We start from the raw sequence: 18,635 nt of genomic DNA, 5'->3' as shown, positions 1-18,635 counted from the left end.
ACAGGCCTCAAGGGCCAGATTTGAGTATCCCTGCTTCACATTCAGTGAGCAAAAATAACACAGTAATTACCCAGTGCATAATGCACAGCACGGGACACTACAGTAACTTGTAGGTTTAGCTCCTGTGGTGTGCTGTAATGGCTACAACATGGCATCATAACCCAGCCTTGCCAAAAACAAACCTTTGTTTTAAATGAATTGTCTAGAACTAGCCAACATTAAAGGTGTCACATACACAGAGAGTTTACAAAAGTATTCAGACTTTCTGATTCAGATATGGTTTCATGGAAATAAATCAAATTAAATATAACTGTCTTGCAAAGGTTCTTCAGAGAGTGAATTTCAAGCAAATATTCTACCATGAAGACTAGTTTAAAAAACAGTTCCAAAATAAAGTACAAAGCTTCAGGTCTGAGAAACAGTATTTACAAAATGCTATATACCTTTGTGCATAATGAAATCATTCATTAGGAAGAGGTTGGTGTATCATGCCAGTGCCTAGATCAGGCTGTCCCTTAGAAGTGAATAGCCATTTAGGGATTAAACTGTCTATGGAAAACACCATGAGGCCACTGTTGATTTAAAGAGCTACAGAGCTCAGCAGCCAGAGGATACAAATGAGGAGTAATATCCATGAGCCAATTTCTCTCCTATTCAGAACTTATCCAGGATGCATCACATAGTGAAATAAGGTTAATCCTATTCTACTTTCTGTATTTTTAAGATAGAACACCCACTTTATCTGTTAGCTTGCTGTCTTGGGTCTTGCAAATTGTGTGATTGTGGCTAGGAAAGACATGATATTTTATTTCAATTTTCAATTCACGCAGTAACATTTACATTTAAAATTGTGGGTCATGTCTACGACTGTTCAGTATCAGTGTAGATTGCATGCTGCGGAATCTGACTTAATTTTAAATATAGCATAGCTGAGATTTGTTTAAAAGTTTTCTCCAAATTGTTTGCTAATGAAATAAACCTGCGGCCATCCACTGCAGGTGTTAAGGTCTCAGAACTTGATAGCAGAGTGCTTGTTGACTTACCAAATGCTGTGAGGTCCTCCTAGAATACACATGCATAAATTGCCTTTTAATGTCACACAAGACATGTAATCCTGAGCATACAGTAAAAGAATGGGTGCGTGTGGACTTTTCAATGCCTGCGTGAGATTTGAGTGTCCAAGGGGGAAATGTTTCAGAGGGAAATCTGCTGGTGCAGAGGAACTGGCACTCTGACCAGTGAAGGAAGTGTGACTGAGGCCCAAGCTCTGATTGGCTGTTATCAGCTCCATTTCCCTTGCTTTAATCTGTCAACCATCTAGAAAATGAACCTTATGTTCCTGTTCTCTGGGACTGCCAGACAATCACATGCACTAATCATTACCATTACCAATTGCAAAGTGTGCCAGAGTGAGTGGCAGCAGCTCAAGACACAGGTATATGTGAGTCCTTTCATATTGAGAAGGATTTGACACTTGCTCAAGAAAATTAATGACCGAGAGCTTTGAATTCTCAGCAACCCACAGCCAGCCAAGAGGCAAGCACATTTTGTCTGAAATGAAGTCACAAACAGTACCATTGTAAGAATTGTTCACGTCATAAATATTCATATGAATATACATGACAGGAGCACCTTTTGCTCTAAAAGCAGCTACAAATATTTTTGGGAATTTGAAAAATTAGTTTCTGCATCACGTTTTGCTTCTGTACCCCAAATTTTCAAGTTTTTCTAATTTAAGTGCCCTAAATTTGATGGGTCTGAGGCCACTCCATGTAGCTTTGGTATTGAATTTAAAATCATTAGCAGACTGACACAGATCTTCTGTCAGTATTTGCTTGTGCTTTGCACTGTATGTTTTTTTCAGGTCTGACACTTTTCCCCTCTCTGCCAAAGGGAAGCATCCCCATAACATGGTCCTTTCCCCACCATGCTTTACTATTGGAGTGATGTTAAGTGGGATTTGCCAATATGTACTGTTACATATTGGCAAATAATGTTTGACAAACACATGAACAGGAATTACTTCATATTCTTATACAGTATATTATGACAGGACTTGTTTTTATTTAACTGACATTAGATTCATTTCCATAAGCCAAATGTGATTTGAATGAATGGGAGCCAAGCCAGAAAATTTGCTGCTGGTGAGATTGCACAGAATAGGTGGTTTTGAGGAAAGACAAGTGGAGCCCTCTGTCTGGTGATGATTCGCTTGCCAAGAATGCAGAGCCATTTGCAGACATCACCGATGCCTTGGGGTTGCCTGAACCTAACAAGGATGGGAAAGCAGTTTCATGCCTCTAGTTGGTGCATGTGAGATGACCTGGTCTGGGCATTCTGCACTGAGCTGAGCACCTGAGAGCCTGTTCACCTTTTATTGTTGTGTATCATACATTCTCATCCCGTCTCATCATTCTCATCTGGTTATGGTTATACACTTTGTTGTACGTCGATCTGGATAAGAGCGTCTGCCAAATGCCTGTAATGTAATGTAATGTAATCCCTCCTGTTATGTTTGGGCCAAAATGGACTTGTTTCACACATTAACATCATTGAAACACCCATAAACTTTCAGCATTAATTTTTCAGGATGAAACATGCAGACATCCTCAAAAGTTTTTTAAAGAAATTATTAAAAATGATGAAATAGCTGTTGTTTTTCAAAAGTCAGAACACCGTTATGGTTCAAAGATACTATTCCCACTGGTGCAAAAAGGTAATTGGGAATGCAGCACAGAGTGCAAGAAATTTATGACTTTATGTAAAGTTTTGTATGCACACACACGCGCGCACGCACAGACAAACGCATGCATGCGCACACACACACACACACAAGCATGAATGCACACACACATGCACACACACGCACGCACGCACACACAAATGCATGCATGCATGCACGTGCGCGCGCACACACACACACAGACGCACACTGTGATTAGGGACATGTGGGATAAGCGGGAGGAGCACTTACCATGTCTGTACAATCCTGCGGCTGAAGTCACGGTGAACAAACAAGCGGTTCCTTTCAAAGGCTGTGGTCTGTTCAGGCAGTACATGCCCAGCAAACAGGGAAATATAAGAACAAAATATGGGTGGCATGTGACACAAGATCCAATTAAGGGCCATTCCAGGGGAAATGGCCACTTCTGAATCTTGACCTCCCAGAGCTTTCTCATACTAGACACCCATTGCACAACCTTGGAGTAATGACCTTTGGTATACTTTTGAGGGGAAAAAAACATACAGGCCATCATGAAGAAAATGAGGGAACAAGCATACATTTGCACTCTACTTTTGGCCTATCTACCATAAATGATAACACAATGGTAACATACATTTTTCATGAGTTGTTCTATACAGTCTGATGTACAGTCATGCCAGTTTACAGAGTGGGATCTCTGGTACTTTTTGTTTTGCAGTACTATTAGAGGGGGTGATTGACTGATTTAAAGCAGGGGTGTAGAACTCCAGTTCTGGAGGGCTGTCTGTGTGCTGGTTTCAGGATTTTGTGCAAACTTCTACTCTTAATTATTTAATTAGCTCAATCAGCTCAGAGTCAGTCCTGGGTCTTGTTCACTCCATAATGCCTGGCGTCTCGTGGGCCGTGGATCTGCTGCAGGCCCTGGAGTTAGAGACTGCTTAGCACCAGGGGCTATACCAGCCCTGGGATTCTTCCATCTCCTGTACAGCAGCCCCTGGCACACTGAAAGGCAGTCCCAGTGACTCACCAATGCCTTTGTACCTGTGGAGAGGGAATACGTAACAATAGCTGGGGGTCACTGCCCACATTGGAGGACAGGGCCCATTTTCAGGCGAAAATGCTGAAAATGGGGGACTCAACACATAAACAGCTGTTTTTGTAAAATGGTAGAACACATATTGCCAAATATATTACTGCAAATTGCAAAAATTACTAATTTCACTCTACCATTACCATGCTTTTGGAGGGCACTGTAAAAAGAAAAGCTACAGGAAAAACATAACAATAAAAGGTATTACTATTATAATGCCAAGATAATGATAGGTAGGATTCATCACTATCTCATAAGACCCCTGTGTACTGTAACTGCACATCGTTCAATATGACGATATCTGGACGATTTAATTTCCTCGGTATGCTGCACAGTTCTCACTAATGCTGTACGCATAATAATTTTTTATATCCAGACGCGGGATTGAAATTTCATAAATACAATTTGCGCTCACAAGCTAACTGAAAAAAACAAAGTAAAAACCATTCTGGTCGCTGCACCGAGTCTTAGCTTCAGCTAGACTAATTTTGCAGCTCGCTTTAAGAATCAAGCGTGAAGCATTCAAGGTGCAGTTGTTTTCCATTTTTATTTCTGCTTTCAAAACTGGCACTATATTTTCAAAAAGGTAATAATGCGATGTTTTACTGACGGCTCTTGATGCTTTCTACCACCAAAAAATAAATTGCAGTGCCACTTGCCAGTTTTGCTAACAACACAAACAAACGACGTAACTGAATACGCTGTAGGCTACTTAAAATACAAAAAAAAAAAAAAAAGCAAGTGAGGCTACATTCCTAAAGCAGAATGCTATTGTATAATGATATATTTCATTTAATGGGAATTAATCCGTTTTGTACGTTAATTTCCATATACCATTTTAAATCCATTTCGGTTGAGGCTTGGTATTTATACTGCGCAGGTAAGTGGTGCAAACAAGTGTTTTGCATTAATTTCAATATTTACTACAGCCTTTTAAACTTATTTTTTTTACAAACATTTCTGTGTTACACAGCTGTAAATATCTAATTCCACTGAACTAAACGTTTGTTGTACGTATTAAAGTAGGCTATACGATTTGGGTGTTTGTGTAGCTACAATATCCTATAGAAACTCTCATTCAGTGTGTGTACACGGAAGTGGTGGGCAGGACAGACACGCCCGTCGCAACTGGGACTTTAAATGGTGTCTGTCCCGTGAAATGACTTCGGACTTCACATACAGCGTGACAACGTACTCAAACGATCAGTTTTTTGAAAAACATTGAAGATCATATTCTTTTTTAAGTTTTAACCGCGCAACAACGAGTAAGTACACACATATCCTTTGCAGAACAGCTTAATTTTATTTTGTTGCATCGTTGCAATTAGACTTGGATTTCGTGGATTCCAAACAATTTTAATGATATTCAATTCAGCCCACTTAGGTCAATGGACTACTGTTGCCAGTAGCGTAGGCTGCTTGGAACAGTTTTGGAAGTATGATTTGACTCTCGTAGGCTACGCCCGTGTTGTTCACTAACATCACTATAGCCGAATTAACGGATTGATGCAGGAAAACTAACAGTCTTTTTTTCCCCGGACCCAGCTGACTTTATTATTAGCTGGTCTCTCCATTACGCTATTTGCAATCGAGTCACTGTACTGAATACTCATTTGTAGCATCTTTACCTTAGTGGTGAAAAGTGCAGAACTAGGATTTTTGTGAAATCGATTGTGTAGCTTTGGACCATTGTTAGCCTTAATCTCTTCCTTCCCAAAACTGTTAATTAGCTTTTGATGTGGGGATAGCCTCAATCACCCCCCAAATCAATTATTTAGCTTTTGATCATTGCTAGCCCCCACCCCCGACTCTGTAGCCTACCTCCAACCTCAGCCCAGCTTACCCTGCGATTCCTCTGACTCATCAACCCCAGTGACCGCAAAGCAATCAAACCCATTATTTAACATCAAGTACTGGTTGAATTGTTCTGATATAGAATGATTTTAAGTACAAGCACTGTTAAGTATTTTTTGTTAATTGAATTGTTCTGGACCTTAGAACAATCATTCTATCAAAAAAAGGTGAATACTGGTCTATGTTACTAATTAACAGGCTCATAAAAAGAAATCACTTTCACATTTACTTATTTCCTCCTTGAACACAGGTCCTGTGATCCGTGTTTGTAATGAGCTTTCAGAAGATTAAAAGCTCAGTTAAATGTAATTGAGAGCTCAGCTGGAATATAAAGCAGCGTAAAGTAACACCTGACTAGAGTTGAGATACTGAGCTGTAATCTATTCATGCAGGGTGCATAATAGACAGGTGAGGCCAAGTAATTAATTTAAAAAATGTTAAATTGGTGTTTCACCCTGTTACTATTTTAGGTAATCACACTGACCAGTGCATCAGACCTGGGTCAAATACGTATTTGTTTTGGATTCAAATACTTTTGTGAGCTTTACTGATCTTTTCTGGTGTATTTGAACCAATGAAATACTCTCAGAAAGTGCAAACCCCACCTTCTGGTCATATTGGCAGGCTCAATTACACCAGGCAAGTTCAATAGAGCACAGAAAAGTATTTGACCCAGGTCTGCAGCGCATACGTACATGCCAGTCAGATGGGTACAGAGTTAAACAGGTGTCAGACCTGGTCTGGTACGATGGTGCTGACTATCTGAACAGGCTGAACAGGTCTGAACAGGCCAACGGATGTGTGGAAGGCAGTGGTGCTGCAGGCAGAAGTTCTCCAGGGGCTGTGTGCAAGCGAGTCTGTACGTGAGATGGTCTGTTTGCAGAATGCTTGCACAGAGCTGCTGAAGGACCTCCTCCATGCCAAGCACTCTATGCTTGAGGGTCCCGGTGAACAGAAGGGGACAACTCGCATTACCACACATCTCGCGCTCACTGTTCCTCATATGTCCTTGCATCTCGGGCCAACTTGGGTGGAGTCCAGGCATGAAGCACTCCAAGCCGGTGTATTTCACACTCTACCTATTCCTGATGTTGAGAACATACCAGTCTTTCTTGGTTGATGTAGTCTATACCTCAGGAGGAACTCATGTGCAACTGAGGTACATACTGTTTTTTGTTACAGGGAGGCAAGCAATGATGTTGGTTTGGGTCCCAGCTCTGGCAGTGCTGACAATGATGGTGCTGTTGTTGATCAGCTTCCTACTTTTTAAAAGACAAGGTGAGTCTGAAGATGATGCCAAAATAGGCTCAGGTGTTAGCTTTATTCATTCAGATGAATTCATAAGGTACAGATCTGGAATGTGCAACTGGCTTTACCTCTGTGTGAGCAGACCTAAGGCAGGACTGATCTGTGTCAGGATGCCATGAAACACCTGCTCTTAATTACTGAAAGGGGGGGGGGGGGGCAGCTGGAGCAAATCATTTATTTGATCGGACATTTTTTGATAGTCTTGAGCTATAGCTGCAGAATGCATGCTTCATCCATTCATTATCTATTATGGCTTATTCCTGCTCGGGGTCACGGGGGGTCAGCTTCAGTGTGTGAACTACCGATTTGTAGAATGTACTGATGACTGCTGTAGTCAGAGATTCAACATGTAAAATCTTGAATTTAAGGATGAGATGGATCTGCTCAACCAACTCAGAATTTATTATGGAAACTGCAATTTAACTGGTTTAGTGTACACCATCTTTACTCGTGGAACTCATTTTAGTGGCTGTTTTGAGGTGAATTGGGGTTAACATGCAAAACAATATATGGCACTATTATTATGGGATATGTAAACAGTATAAGGAGTCTGGATACCTTGACTGCATGTGCCTGATACTAATATGGAATGTTGGTGTACCTCATCCTGTTTCATCATACTTTTTCCTTTGTTCAATGACATAATTCTTGTTTTTCATTGCTGTGACCAACTAAACTGGTATCTCCTTTTTTGTGTCCCTTCAGCTTCCAGTGGTATTGTTAACCCTGGAGGTAGGAACCTTTATTTTATAGCTTGTTTTCAGCATATTACTGTTGCAGCAGGCTGGACTTACAGTCACCAGTTTAGACTATGTCTTAGAACCTCACTATTTCATTCATATCATTCACTAGTAGAACACATTGGTATGACATCAAGTGTGATTTTACTGACTAAATAAAAATGTATATATTTAGTAGGTATGCATATTCCAAAGCAAGGAACCCATTTCACAGCAGTCATGTCAATTTATTTTAAACTAGGCAATTGACAAGAAAAAGTTGTCTGCAGAGCTATTTGGAGTTTGAAGTAACTGGATGTTAAAGAGTGAGTAACAATGGAACAGGCAGGAGATGTAATGTGTTCTGGGCTTTGTATGAAATTTAGATTGAGAAAATGTACATCACTATAGGATTTCAAATGAGCTTATATTCTTATTTAGTGAAATGGCAACAATTCGGCAGTGTATCTTCACCTGTGATCTACGCACCTTCATCTACTTAAGTACCTGTACTTGCAGCCCATTATCTAAGTGTGTCTTTTCTCTCTCTTGCATAGGCACTGTGGGCTCCATCATCCACTACCCCCCAAACATCAGTCAGGTCACCCATGGATACCTTCCCATCTGAAATGGTTGCAGACTAAGACCAAATCCTCGCACTCACTTGAAATGCTGGCTAGATAAAAGATGTGTTTACTGCCCAACCCAACACTCACCTCACAACACGCTTAACCTAATACCAATTTGCAGGCACAGGTGTGCTGTACTTGTAAAAGCGGTAATGCTGTGCAGATATTTTAAGTTCATTACCATTTACGAGGTGTCAGCACTGGTATAAGATTCAGAAGGAATGATGTGTGTTTTTGAATGACGTTGAATAGTTTAACTGTAAATATTTCCCGGTGATATCTACAGAGATACGTTAGCGTTAGTGGTTCACCGCTTGGACATGCTGCCGTTTTTTAAAAGCTTGTATATAATTGCTATTACTGTTGTTTAAATAAAGCCATCACTGTGCCAAATTATACGTAATTGCAGTGAGTTTATTTTGGATTGCATTAACTTCTATTCTTGGGCCAGGCAAATGTCTACATTTTTTGCAGTACCCTGGAGCCATAAAATAGTGATTTTGGCCAATCATAAAATTGGCCTATATATAAAAAAATATATTTGAGCACTCAAACAGGGCATCCTACTTAACATCTCACTAGCGTAAACCATCCACAGTTGATAAGAAATATATAACAACTGCTAAATAAAATATAATTAGAATAGGTTTAACTTGAGAGAAAATGATGAACAGAGACTGCCTGAATTCCTGTTTGCATATATGAAATGTTGGCGTTCTCTTAGTTTCAGACCTCCAATACCAGGCCTTCTGACCGGAGAAATGTGCAGAATGTGTGCTCTCTTATAGGCGCTGACATGCTGTGAGCATGAGGACAAGATACAGGGAACCAGGCAATGTGTGAAAGCCGGTAGGGATGTTGCTGTGTTTGGAGCTCTCTGGGTGACATCTGCACTCACTCTTCTTCACTCACTACCCAGCCACAGGTTGTAGCTTTCATACCTACATTTTTTAAATTGCTGTTCAACTGTCATAAACGGTCAGTCACTCTGATGAAGTGCATCCAATTACTTCACCAACATTCAGTTTGTTCATTTACTGAAAATTATATTTGAATGTGTCAATCTTATTGTAGGCCTATACATATTTATATAGGTCTACTGTACTAACATCGTGTATGTATGCAAAGGTGGTGATACCTAAAGAATTCATGAACAAAACCAAAGAAGTTTTACTGACCAGTACCAATTCCTACTCAAAATGTTACTCAGTATTATTACTATTGAACTGGAGAATACAATCTTCATGGTGCATCACTGATTTTTCCTTCATTGGGATGCTTTCATATGAAACAAGTATTTTGCATGCACATCATGCACACAAAAAAATCAACACCGTGTGTGTTTCTTAAATAATTTTAATTTTAATATATTCTTTATTTCTGTTTCATTTCCATTTACAGTCTTTAACTAAAGCAGAATGCGGGTGAGACTTAATGCCTCCCATGTCAGACACAACTGGCCTTTCCTTCCTTCGATTTTAACAAAAACTGAAAACATCCAACAAGAAACAAATACTGTGAATCAGTGTGAAATAATCTGGTGAAAATAAAGAAAATAAAACACAATCTGAACAAGAACCGAAATTAAATAAGGCAAAAACTTGACACAGGTTAACGTAGAACGCACGGAATAGTGCCGCTGTGCTGACGGGCTGTCAGCACTTTCCCCATTGTCCAATCAATGCAGAGCTACTGTGGTCCAATCAGTGTTCAACAACAATGCACTTTTAGATACATCCTCCAGAACCACTTGCTTGGTTCTGAGGTGGACCTGAAGCTTGATTGGCCAGACCAAATTCTGAGTCATCAGGAATTCTGGATCCTGATTGGTTAACCTGGCAGTCTGAGGGTAGGATGAGGAAGCGCATGAAGCAAACCTTTAATGCAACTGGGGATACGGCACACTAATCCAGAGAGCGAGCAATATCACTTAATGGCAACAGCTGCTTAAAGGCATTTAGACTTCAAGTTTCTATTTTGCTTGCACTTTTAAATATATGTATAGATTTTGTTTCCTTTTCGTAAATACTTAAGGCTAACGCAACTCCCTCTCCCCTGACAACTCACCCAAACCACTCATGTTTTAAGGGCGTGCATACACACACACACACACACACACACACACAGGTGACCTTGAAACCCTACAAGGGACCTCAGTCCCGTCAACATCTGAAGTCTGCTGGACCGCAAACAAGATAAGAGAAGCAACACAGTGGGAACATACGTATAAATGGAGAGATCCATAAAAAGACATGGCATACATTTAGACTAGACTGCTTTCACACACAGTGAGAGGAGTCACAAACACACAAAGCAGAGAGCTGCCAGTGCCAGGAAGCAGTGCAGTGGACACACACAGCCAACAGGTGTCAACAGTGAGACTGGATATACAGAGCTGCAGCAAACAACGCAACAGGTGAAACACCCTTGTACAGATACAGGGACTCTGTGGGCAGAGTGAACACTCACCTCCACCCCCCTGCTTATCTTTCATCTCTCCCATTTCAGTGAAAGAAAGCAAATGTGCGTGTCTTTACTACCCAGTACACTGAATCGCCATGCTGACAACCAATCAGGGATTAGCTAGCGGCATGTCACAGCCACCTGCACACAGATTGAGAATAACCCAAAATGCTTTGACCAGGAAGGTTAAAACACTTAGAATCCCTTTTTACAGCAAGTTAGTGGTTTTTGAAATGTAGGTTCTTGTATTACTATGAGCATAGCACTGCTGTAATGGATGTGACATGAGTGTGGAGTCTGGTGCGCACACACACAAACAAATGCACATGCAAACACGTGCCTGTCCATGTACGTTCCTACCAACACCCTGCCAGCGGTAAACATCACACTATGTGGCACATTTCATCAAATGGCTTCTGCGTATCATTTGACGGAAAACGGGACTTCATTTGACCAGGAGGACGCTTCCCCTTTACACACAAATAACCAAGTAAAGAAATACTATTCTTTGGCAGAAGCAATATAAAATGAGCATCTCATTTCAATTTTGTCAACACCAAAACACACATAAATGACAAAACAAAGGAAAGGTGTGTAAGCGAGTACTGGCTATCCTTGCAGTCTGAATCACAGCCAGTTCAGCACTTCCTGTGAGGTCACAGTGGAGTCCAGCATTTCCTGTGAGGTCACAGTGGTCTTCCTCCTCAACAGGAAGTTGAAGTTGTAAACAGGGCACAAAGCCAGGAAAACACAGACGCACAGAAAGATGAAGGAAGATACCACCCCACCCCAAACTGCCCATCCACCCTCCCCTAGTTCAGCACACAATAAATAAACACAAGCCTGCTCCTCAGAGAACACACAGACCAGCAGGAGGGTCAGAGAGAGTTGAAACAGTCGTCCACAAATAGCGAGACAGAAATATTAACACAGTGACACTTTCCCTCTCCCTCTCGTCCTTCACCCTTTGTTTATCCAAAAGCCCCTTTAAGAATCCAGCATTGTTTTGTTTTCTACTACAAAAAGGAAAAGAAAAATCAGTAAGAAGTCCAGTGTTTTGAGGGGGCAGGTCATACTCCTGTGGCTGCTCCCTGTGTCCTTCACTTTGCCCGTTCACTTTACCACACCTCACAACGATGGCCCGAGTTCATTGGCGTGCCAGCCGGGCAGTTGAAGTGCTGGGCAAAATCTGGGGAGTTGGAGAGAGTGCCAATCACACGATACTTGGGGGGACTGTGGGGATCGGTTATCAGGCCCTCGTGGGCACTCTCTGGGGTCCTCACCGAACACCACACCTGGAGAGGAGACATTTGATATTTTTCATTCCACTCTCACACACCATCAAATAGACTGATAAAAAATTAGAAATCACATTATAAACAGAATTTTCCCTTCCCCAGTGCTGCCCCCTAATGTCTCACCTGTGCAAATCCAACAAAGAACAACTGGTCGTTAGTGAGGCCCACCGCTGGCAGCTGCTTCTCTTCACCGTTTGTCTGAACCCATGACTTGTACGCCTGAGGAGACAGACTTCCTTTACCAAAACGAAAACCGCCCTGTTTCAGAACATCATGCAACTACTGGTATGACAACTCCATGAGAGAACGAGTGGTGGCAGCAGAACCTAGGAGCAGACGAACTTCCACTTGTAAAAGCAAAAGGCTGGAATGCAGCAGCCTCCCAAACAGCACCCAGTGTATCCCTTTGTATCAGAGTTCCCAGATTAATTTCACAGAATCGAAAAGGAAGGAATGTCACTGGGCCTGAAAGACTAAGTCCTTTGGGGCAGTACTCCCACAATGCAGCTGAGGCTGAGGTTCTAAAATGTCACCGAGGCAGAAAAGAAAGCCATGAATATTCCATAAACATCCCTTACAAAACGTCTTTTGAACTCTTACTATGAATACGGCTGGGTGTTTGTCACAGACAACACTGGCTAAAGTCACAGAGCAAAAACGTTGTCGAAATTCACGGAAAACTGAAAATGGAAGAAATCACTGATGGTTCTAAGAAACTAACTATGCAGCAGTGGGAAATGACAGAAATAAAACATGCAACTGAAGTAGCAGTAACAAGTGATTTAAGTTAAAATAAATAAATAAAAACAGCGGGCAGTTGTCACTAGGAACAAATACGCATTAAGGATGGTGTAATTCAATTGCTTTGGTCCATCATGGAAAGAAAGACCATGCTTTTTTGCTTTTAACAGAATGTTATTACAAACAGAACATGCTCAAATTGCATTACTAAAATAATAAAACAGGGTTACGTGCGTCACTGACAACGTTACCATAATGGGTGAGAGAGCGCTTGTCACAACACTTGACAGTGGTTGACAAACATCTGATTACAACACTAACAACCAGACAGGATGGGAATCGTGATGCCAGTGCATTCCAGGATCTGTATACATTATCGCACTTGGCAATATGGTTAAAATGCTTAGGCCTATACAAATCACACTGTACGCTACGCTAAGGTGGACAGTTACCATCCAAAACTGCTGAAACATGACGAAAAGGGACTCAACTAAAAATGGTAAAAATTGCAAAAGTGGCAAAAAATAAAATAAATCCCAAACTCCTTGACACCTGCAAATTCCTTGACAAACACCCAGCCATAATTATACCCAAATAAAATAAGAACACATCTCCATTCATCTCATACTGTATGTGAGTGCACACAATGCACTTGTGACGCAAATGAAGATTTGCAGAGACAAACTGTGGAAGGGTATGATCTCAATGCTATGACTCATATCTCAGGACCTTAAAGCACAAACAGAGACATAAATACAATGTTCAGAATCTAAACCACGTTACTCCCATTGTCAACAAGGGCATGTGATTTTCGTTTGACCAGGGAAGATGGCCAGATCTGAGGTATCATTAGTTTGTGGGTGAAATATATCATCGGTGGAGCCTTGAGAGGGATCAGCAATACCAAGCCATTTTCGTCCTGTCACACTGAGGTCATGGTAAGCCTTGTGATCCCCCACACAGTTCTACTATAGAACTCCTTATAATATTCGAGGGCAGGCTTGGTGTCGGATGCACTAGTGGGCTGCATGACTCAGGGACCTACAGTGGCAAGTCTCTCTGGCTCTAGAGACAGGGGAATGGGGCCACTGCTAACTCACATTATAGGCAGCCTTCAGGCCTCCGTTGTCGGCAATGTTCTCTCCGAGCGTCTGCTTGCCGTTGATGTGCTCCCCATTGATGGTGTACTGGGAATACTGGTCCACCATGCACTCGGTCCGATTCTTAAATGCCTCCACTGAGGAATTCTGCCACCAGGGTCGAAGGTTCCCATCCTTATCATATTCTCTGCCTTTAAGAGGAAAATATCGACATAGGAGAATATTTAAGCACGCACACATATGCATGCACACACAAACTGCATATTAAAACCAGAAGAACAGATGCATTAGCCATACCAATGATCACCAAACAGGACTGTAAAGAAAAGGCTTGACAGCAGAAACATACAAAACCTCAATCATGTCTCTCACTCACACAGAACAGTCCACATCAGGCATACTCTCATGATAACACTAAGACACAGTGTATGCTTTTTGCTCCCGTGACACACATTTAATGTGATCTAATCATGATGACTGTGTTTCGTCCCTCTGAATCATAACGATAATCATCATAACAAGTATGAAACCTTCCTGTGTGTTAACAGGAGTCAACCTGAGACAGAGGAGGCTGCTGCCCTGCTTACCCTGGTCATCAAAGGCGTGGGTCAGCTCGTGCCCCATCACCACTCCGATTCCCCCAAAGTTCAGAGCCCTGCCAGGGGATCGACAAACGGAAAGGTCAGCACTGCCACGCTGGGAAGTGGGTGGGTCACAGCGTACAGAGAAAGAGAGAGGGGGGGATTCTGGGAGACTCACTTTGGGTGGTCGTGAGCATAGAAAGGTGCCTGCAGGATTCCAGCAGGAAAAACAATACCATTCTTGCTGGGCATGTAGTAGGCATTTACTGTGGGCGGAGTCATGCTCCACCTGAAACAGACAGGGAAACCGGGTGAGAAAGTGAGCGTGAATGTGTGTGTGTGTGTGTGTGTGTACAGTAGTGCGTGCATTAACATGCGTGACTCTGATGACAGTGGCGATGAAGACTCACTGGTCTCTGTTTGGTGGTTTGCGTAGCTGGTCAGCCATCACCTTGGCAGAGAAGTTGTAGAAATTGAGCATGTTCTGGAAGAAGTTGTCCTCAGAGACGTCATACTGCAGAGACACACAGGGATGTCAGACTATGTGCAACTGCTTCACTCCGATCCTGCAGGACTACTACCCTCCAGCTCAATTTACACAGCATCTATAACCTGCCTGATCTATTGAGTGTCATCCTTCTCCTCACCATAGAGAAACTGGACGTATTAAAAAAACACACCAAGACAACAGAGCACCGTGGCCCAAAAAAGCCTCTAATCAGCCTCATAATGCACTCCCCCCAATTTCACTTACCCCATCATAAACATCGTCCAGCTCCTTGTGATCCAAAATGAAGTCTGGGAAACCGATCATGTCATAGATTGCGTCCGCCTGCAGTGCCAGAGAGGGAAGAGTGGGGGTGTTGTGAGGATGTTCATTAAGTCCAGCCAGAACGTCTGTTTATAACACCCCAGAAGGACTGCTTCACACTAAATTTCCCCTGTCATTCCAGCACTGAGGCCCCATCTCCCATCACTCAGACAAACAGGAAAAGGCAAGGCCCTAACCCCTCACCTTGTCCTTGGCTGCCTGTCGTGTCTGTCCATCCATCCATTTCAGTTTGTCCAACGCATCTTTGAAAGCTGTCCGGATCTCATTGATCATCTCCTCCGCCTTTTTAAGAGAGAAACCAGAGAGAGAGAGAGAGAGAGAGAGAGCGTGAGTGTGTGCGAGGAGCAGGGAAAACAGCCAAAACTTAAAATATCCAAAATGCGTGTGCCTGAAACTCGAACGTACAAGAATAGGAAAGTGCTTTGGTAAAGTGGCCCTCTGATTCCTCAGCGGTAAAATAATTAATACATGGCAACTGTTGAGATTGAGACACAAGTACTGTAACTGTCAAAATGAGGCAGACTTCTACAGTTACAGGCTGACTTACTGTACTGGCCATGCAAAATAAGCCTTAAAAGAAGTTTTGAATGTGAACTGGTTATAGTCATAGTTACTCATTCTATCCTTTTTTCCACATACAAAGTTCTGACAACTCTTGAATCTGTCAGTCTGCATCAGTCCCGCTGAGCGAGCAATCAGATAGCTTTCACGCCTACCCCCTCAAGAGTCAAAGGTAGCAAAGCCACGCACTTATTCCTTGCTTGTCATGGTGTTAATTTTTAAACCGGAGCAACTTACGATGGCCTTGCTGTGTTTGTCAAAGGTTGCCTTGACAAAGAGCGCTCCAAGGGCGAATCCCAGCGTGTCGTCGGTGTTTCCGATGCAGGTCTGCCACCGGGGTGTGCAGGACTGACGGACACAGAGGACACACAAATCACAGTTAAAATGAACCCTTCCATCTGTCGAACTTGGTTTTATATGAATTTTCACTTGATGAATCCAATCAAAACGGACACAAAATGTCAGACCAGCATTAACACAAAGGTTTAGGGGCTTAGGGCAGCAACACTGGATTAGACCTAGTGGTTCTTCATTCTCCATTCACACTCACACAAACGTCCCCTTCCCCATTCACACCCACACACACTCATACCTTCTTGGTGCCATAGAGACTCTCCAGCAGTTTGTCCTGAGCATTTTCAAAGCGCTGGTCCAGACTGGATGCCCCTTTCTGAACCAGGTTCCACATCATGTAGTTATTCAGCAGACTATGACAGCAGGAGGAGAGAGGAAGGAGAGAGGGATCCGGAGGAGAGAAGAGACCAGAGGAGGAGAGAGGAAAGAGAGAGGGATCCAGAGGACAGAAGAGACCAGAGGATGCACATGAGGACCCTTCTCAGTCATCTCAACCTGCGAATACCCTCACATAATCCCCCATTACAAAAACAGCGGTTCAGCTGAAACAGTGTTCAGACTGAAAAAGACTGGTCAGGAGGCCATTGTGTCCAATGAGGCCAATGCTCTGCTCACCTGCGGTCTGTCTTGTTGATGAGGTCAGACACCTGCTGCAGGTACTCCTTGGCATAGACCACCACAGGCTCTGTGTCATTCAGGTCCAGTGGGGACAGCGCTGAGGACAGGTAGTCCAGCCAGTCCACAGCTGGGGCCAGGATCTGCGGGGAGCCAAGGGGGCCGACGGTCACACAAGGCTACACAAGCTCTGGCCAGACTCTATGAAATGTATGGTGTGTGCATCAACCGGTACCATGGACTCAAATTGCATGAACCCTGCAGATTATTCAAACAGTAAATCTAGCCAAATAAACAAACACAAAACCAGACACAAAGAGGACCAAGCATCCAGACCTAATCCTGGTCTGGGACCAGGCCCACATTGCACAAAAACAGGTTTGCCTGTTTGCGTCAATGAACCCAGATGCAATTACAGTCACACTCAACCCAAGGGCTTGAGGAAATATTACAGTAAAGCTCATAAAACCAGCGGCTCACATGAAGACCACTTGTGCTCTTTTAATGTGATTTTGACTGCGGGAGCAGAAGGCAGATCGAAAGGGGAGGGAGGTGGGCTCCCTAACAGTTAGAGCAAGAAGGGAAGTCATGTTCCATTCCCCCCCCCACCCCCACCTCATTTTCATTTTACTGAGCAAAGACACTCTTTCTGTATAACCTTGTGGATGTATGGAACTCACTAATCTCAAGGCCTAAGAACCAGAGTGAAACCAAAACTTGCTAAAACACAATCAGAAACATAATCACATTACATATGTGCCGATGTAATTCTTCTTTTTGCTAGTCTCCTGTTTGTTTGTGGGCTGGTGACAGGGACTAACACAAGGCAGCAATGCCAGAGAAGGCGCCCACAAAAACGCACTCTTCCAGAGGCCTCGAAAGGAGCCGCAAGACACGCATGAGCCATGCTCTTACTATTAGAACTGGAACGCCCGTCCAGCCCCAACTGCACAACATGAGGACATTAATTCATGCACAGATGCAATGACATAATGTTCTCCACGCAATCAGACAGTTAGTACTTTGAGAGACACACAGTGGTAGAACACATTTAAATAACTGGCTTTATTAAATAGACTCAAGTCAAATGTTCTTTTCATCACAAGGCTCACCAAATCACTGTTATTAGTGATAATCATAAAAAGTCAGAGTAGACTGTACCATTGCCAGGTCACAGAAGAGCAAACATGACAAGACAGGTTCCTTCATAAATTATTTATTTACTTGTATATAATTATATACTACTGTCTAAGATTGTTTTTAGAAATGATCCTGTCTCTTTGCAGGTGGGGTCGGTGTGTCAGAAATGCCAAAATATTCAAACAAACGCAGATGAGAAAACCCTCATATGACATCATTGCCCTTCATAAAGCTCATATTGTGTTGTGGTCTAGGCAGAGATTCACACGTCAACACAGCGGATCCTGTCTCTGGTCTCCTGATAATATGCCCACTACCCTAACTATGAGTGTGAACGAGGCCATTTAAGTGCCATGATGCATCTCTACCTGATCAGACCACAGAGGGTTAAACAGTGGGCGACGGATCCAATCAGACAGAGCAGTCACACCTTCTGCATCCGTTACCCTGCCTCCATCACCTCAGTAACTCTGCCGCTGTCATTGGCTGCAAAGAACAAAGGCCTACATCTCTTAGCAACTGTCACCATAGAAACCATGAGGGCCTTGACAAACAAAAGGAAGCGATGAGACGAGGACGGAAAAATAATCCTTGAGAAAGGTGTGAATGCGGCGGTTCTCAATCTCTCTGCGGAGGCTGTGGAAAA

The 18,635-nt window shown here is 42.7% G+C and overlaps 1 protein-coding gene and 2 long non-coding RNA genes across 7 annotated transcripts in view; 1 reads left to right on the top strand and 2 right to left on the bottom strand.

The window, feature by feature from the left end:
• Positions 1-1,391: 1,391 nt before the first annotated feature.
• On the bottom strand, positions 1,392-5,716 carry LOC135236896 (uncharacterized). Of its 3 annotated transcripts, none has more exons than XR_010324702.1 (3): positions 5,616-5,716; positions 2,975-3,745; positions 1,392-2,269 (listed from the first exon to the last, which is right to left on the bottom strand). It is a non-coding gene; the product is annotated as an uncharacterized LOC135236896 (long non-coding RNA). The 3 variants fall into 3 exon arrangements; XR_010324701.1 differs by having other exon boundaries at positions 5,638-5,716; XR_010324703.1 differs by lacking the exon at positions 5,616-5,716 and adding an exon at positions 5,423-5,528.
• On the top strand, positions 4,887-8,700 carry LOC135236895 (uncharacterized). The gene is made up of 4 exons (XR_010324700.1): positions 4,887-5,059; positions 6,831-6,926; positions 7,662-7,688; positions 8,233-8,700. It is a non-coding gene; the product is annotated as an uncharacterized LOC135236895 (long non-coding RNA).
• A 942-nt stretch (positions 8,701-9,642) lies between these two features.
• The window catches only part of ece2b (endothelin converting enzyme 2b), a 33,318-nt gene continuing 24,325 nt past the window's right edge, over positions 9,643-18,635 (bottom strand). For all 3 annotated transcript variants that reach the window (XM_064303480.1, XM_064303481.1, XM_064303482.1), the window contains 11 exons: positions 16,850-16,992; positions 16,473-16,587; positions 16,118-16,228; positions 15,503-15,601; positions 15,242-15,319; positions 14,898-15,001; positions 14,666-14,776; positions 14,494-14,561; positions 13,907-14,097; positions 12,189-12,284; positions 9,643-12,062 (listed from right to left, as the gene is read on the bottom strand). In XM_064303480.1, the coding sequence (XP_064159550.1) occupies positions 11,886-12,062; positions 12,189-12,284; positions 13,907-14,097; positions 14,494-14,561; positions 14,666-14,776; positions 14,898-15,001; positions 15,242-15,319; positions 15,503-15,601; positions 16,118-16,228; positions 16,473-16,587; positions 16,850-16,992 (1,293 nt within the window). In that variant the 3' untranslated portion in view covers positions 9,643-11,885. The remainder of the gene's footprint in view (positions 12,063-12,188; positions 12,285-13,906; positions 14,098-14,493; positions 14,562-14,665; positions 14,777-14,897; positions 15,002-15,241; positions 15,320-15,502; positions 15,602-16,117; positions 16,229-16,472; positions 16,588-16,849; positions 16,993-18,635) is intronic.

Source organism: Anguilla rostrata, chromosome 12 (assembly GCF_018555375.3).
Source record: "Anguilla rostrata isolate EN2019 chromosome 12, ASM1855537v3, whole genome shotgun sequence".
NCBI classification, from domain to species: domain Eukaryota; kingdom Metazoa; phylum Chordata; class Actinopteri; order Anguilliformes; family Anguillidae; genus Anguilla; species Anguilla rostrata.
This window is presented reverse-complemented; position numbering and strand designations above follow the sequence as displayed.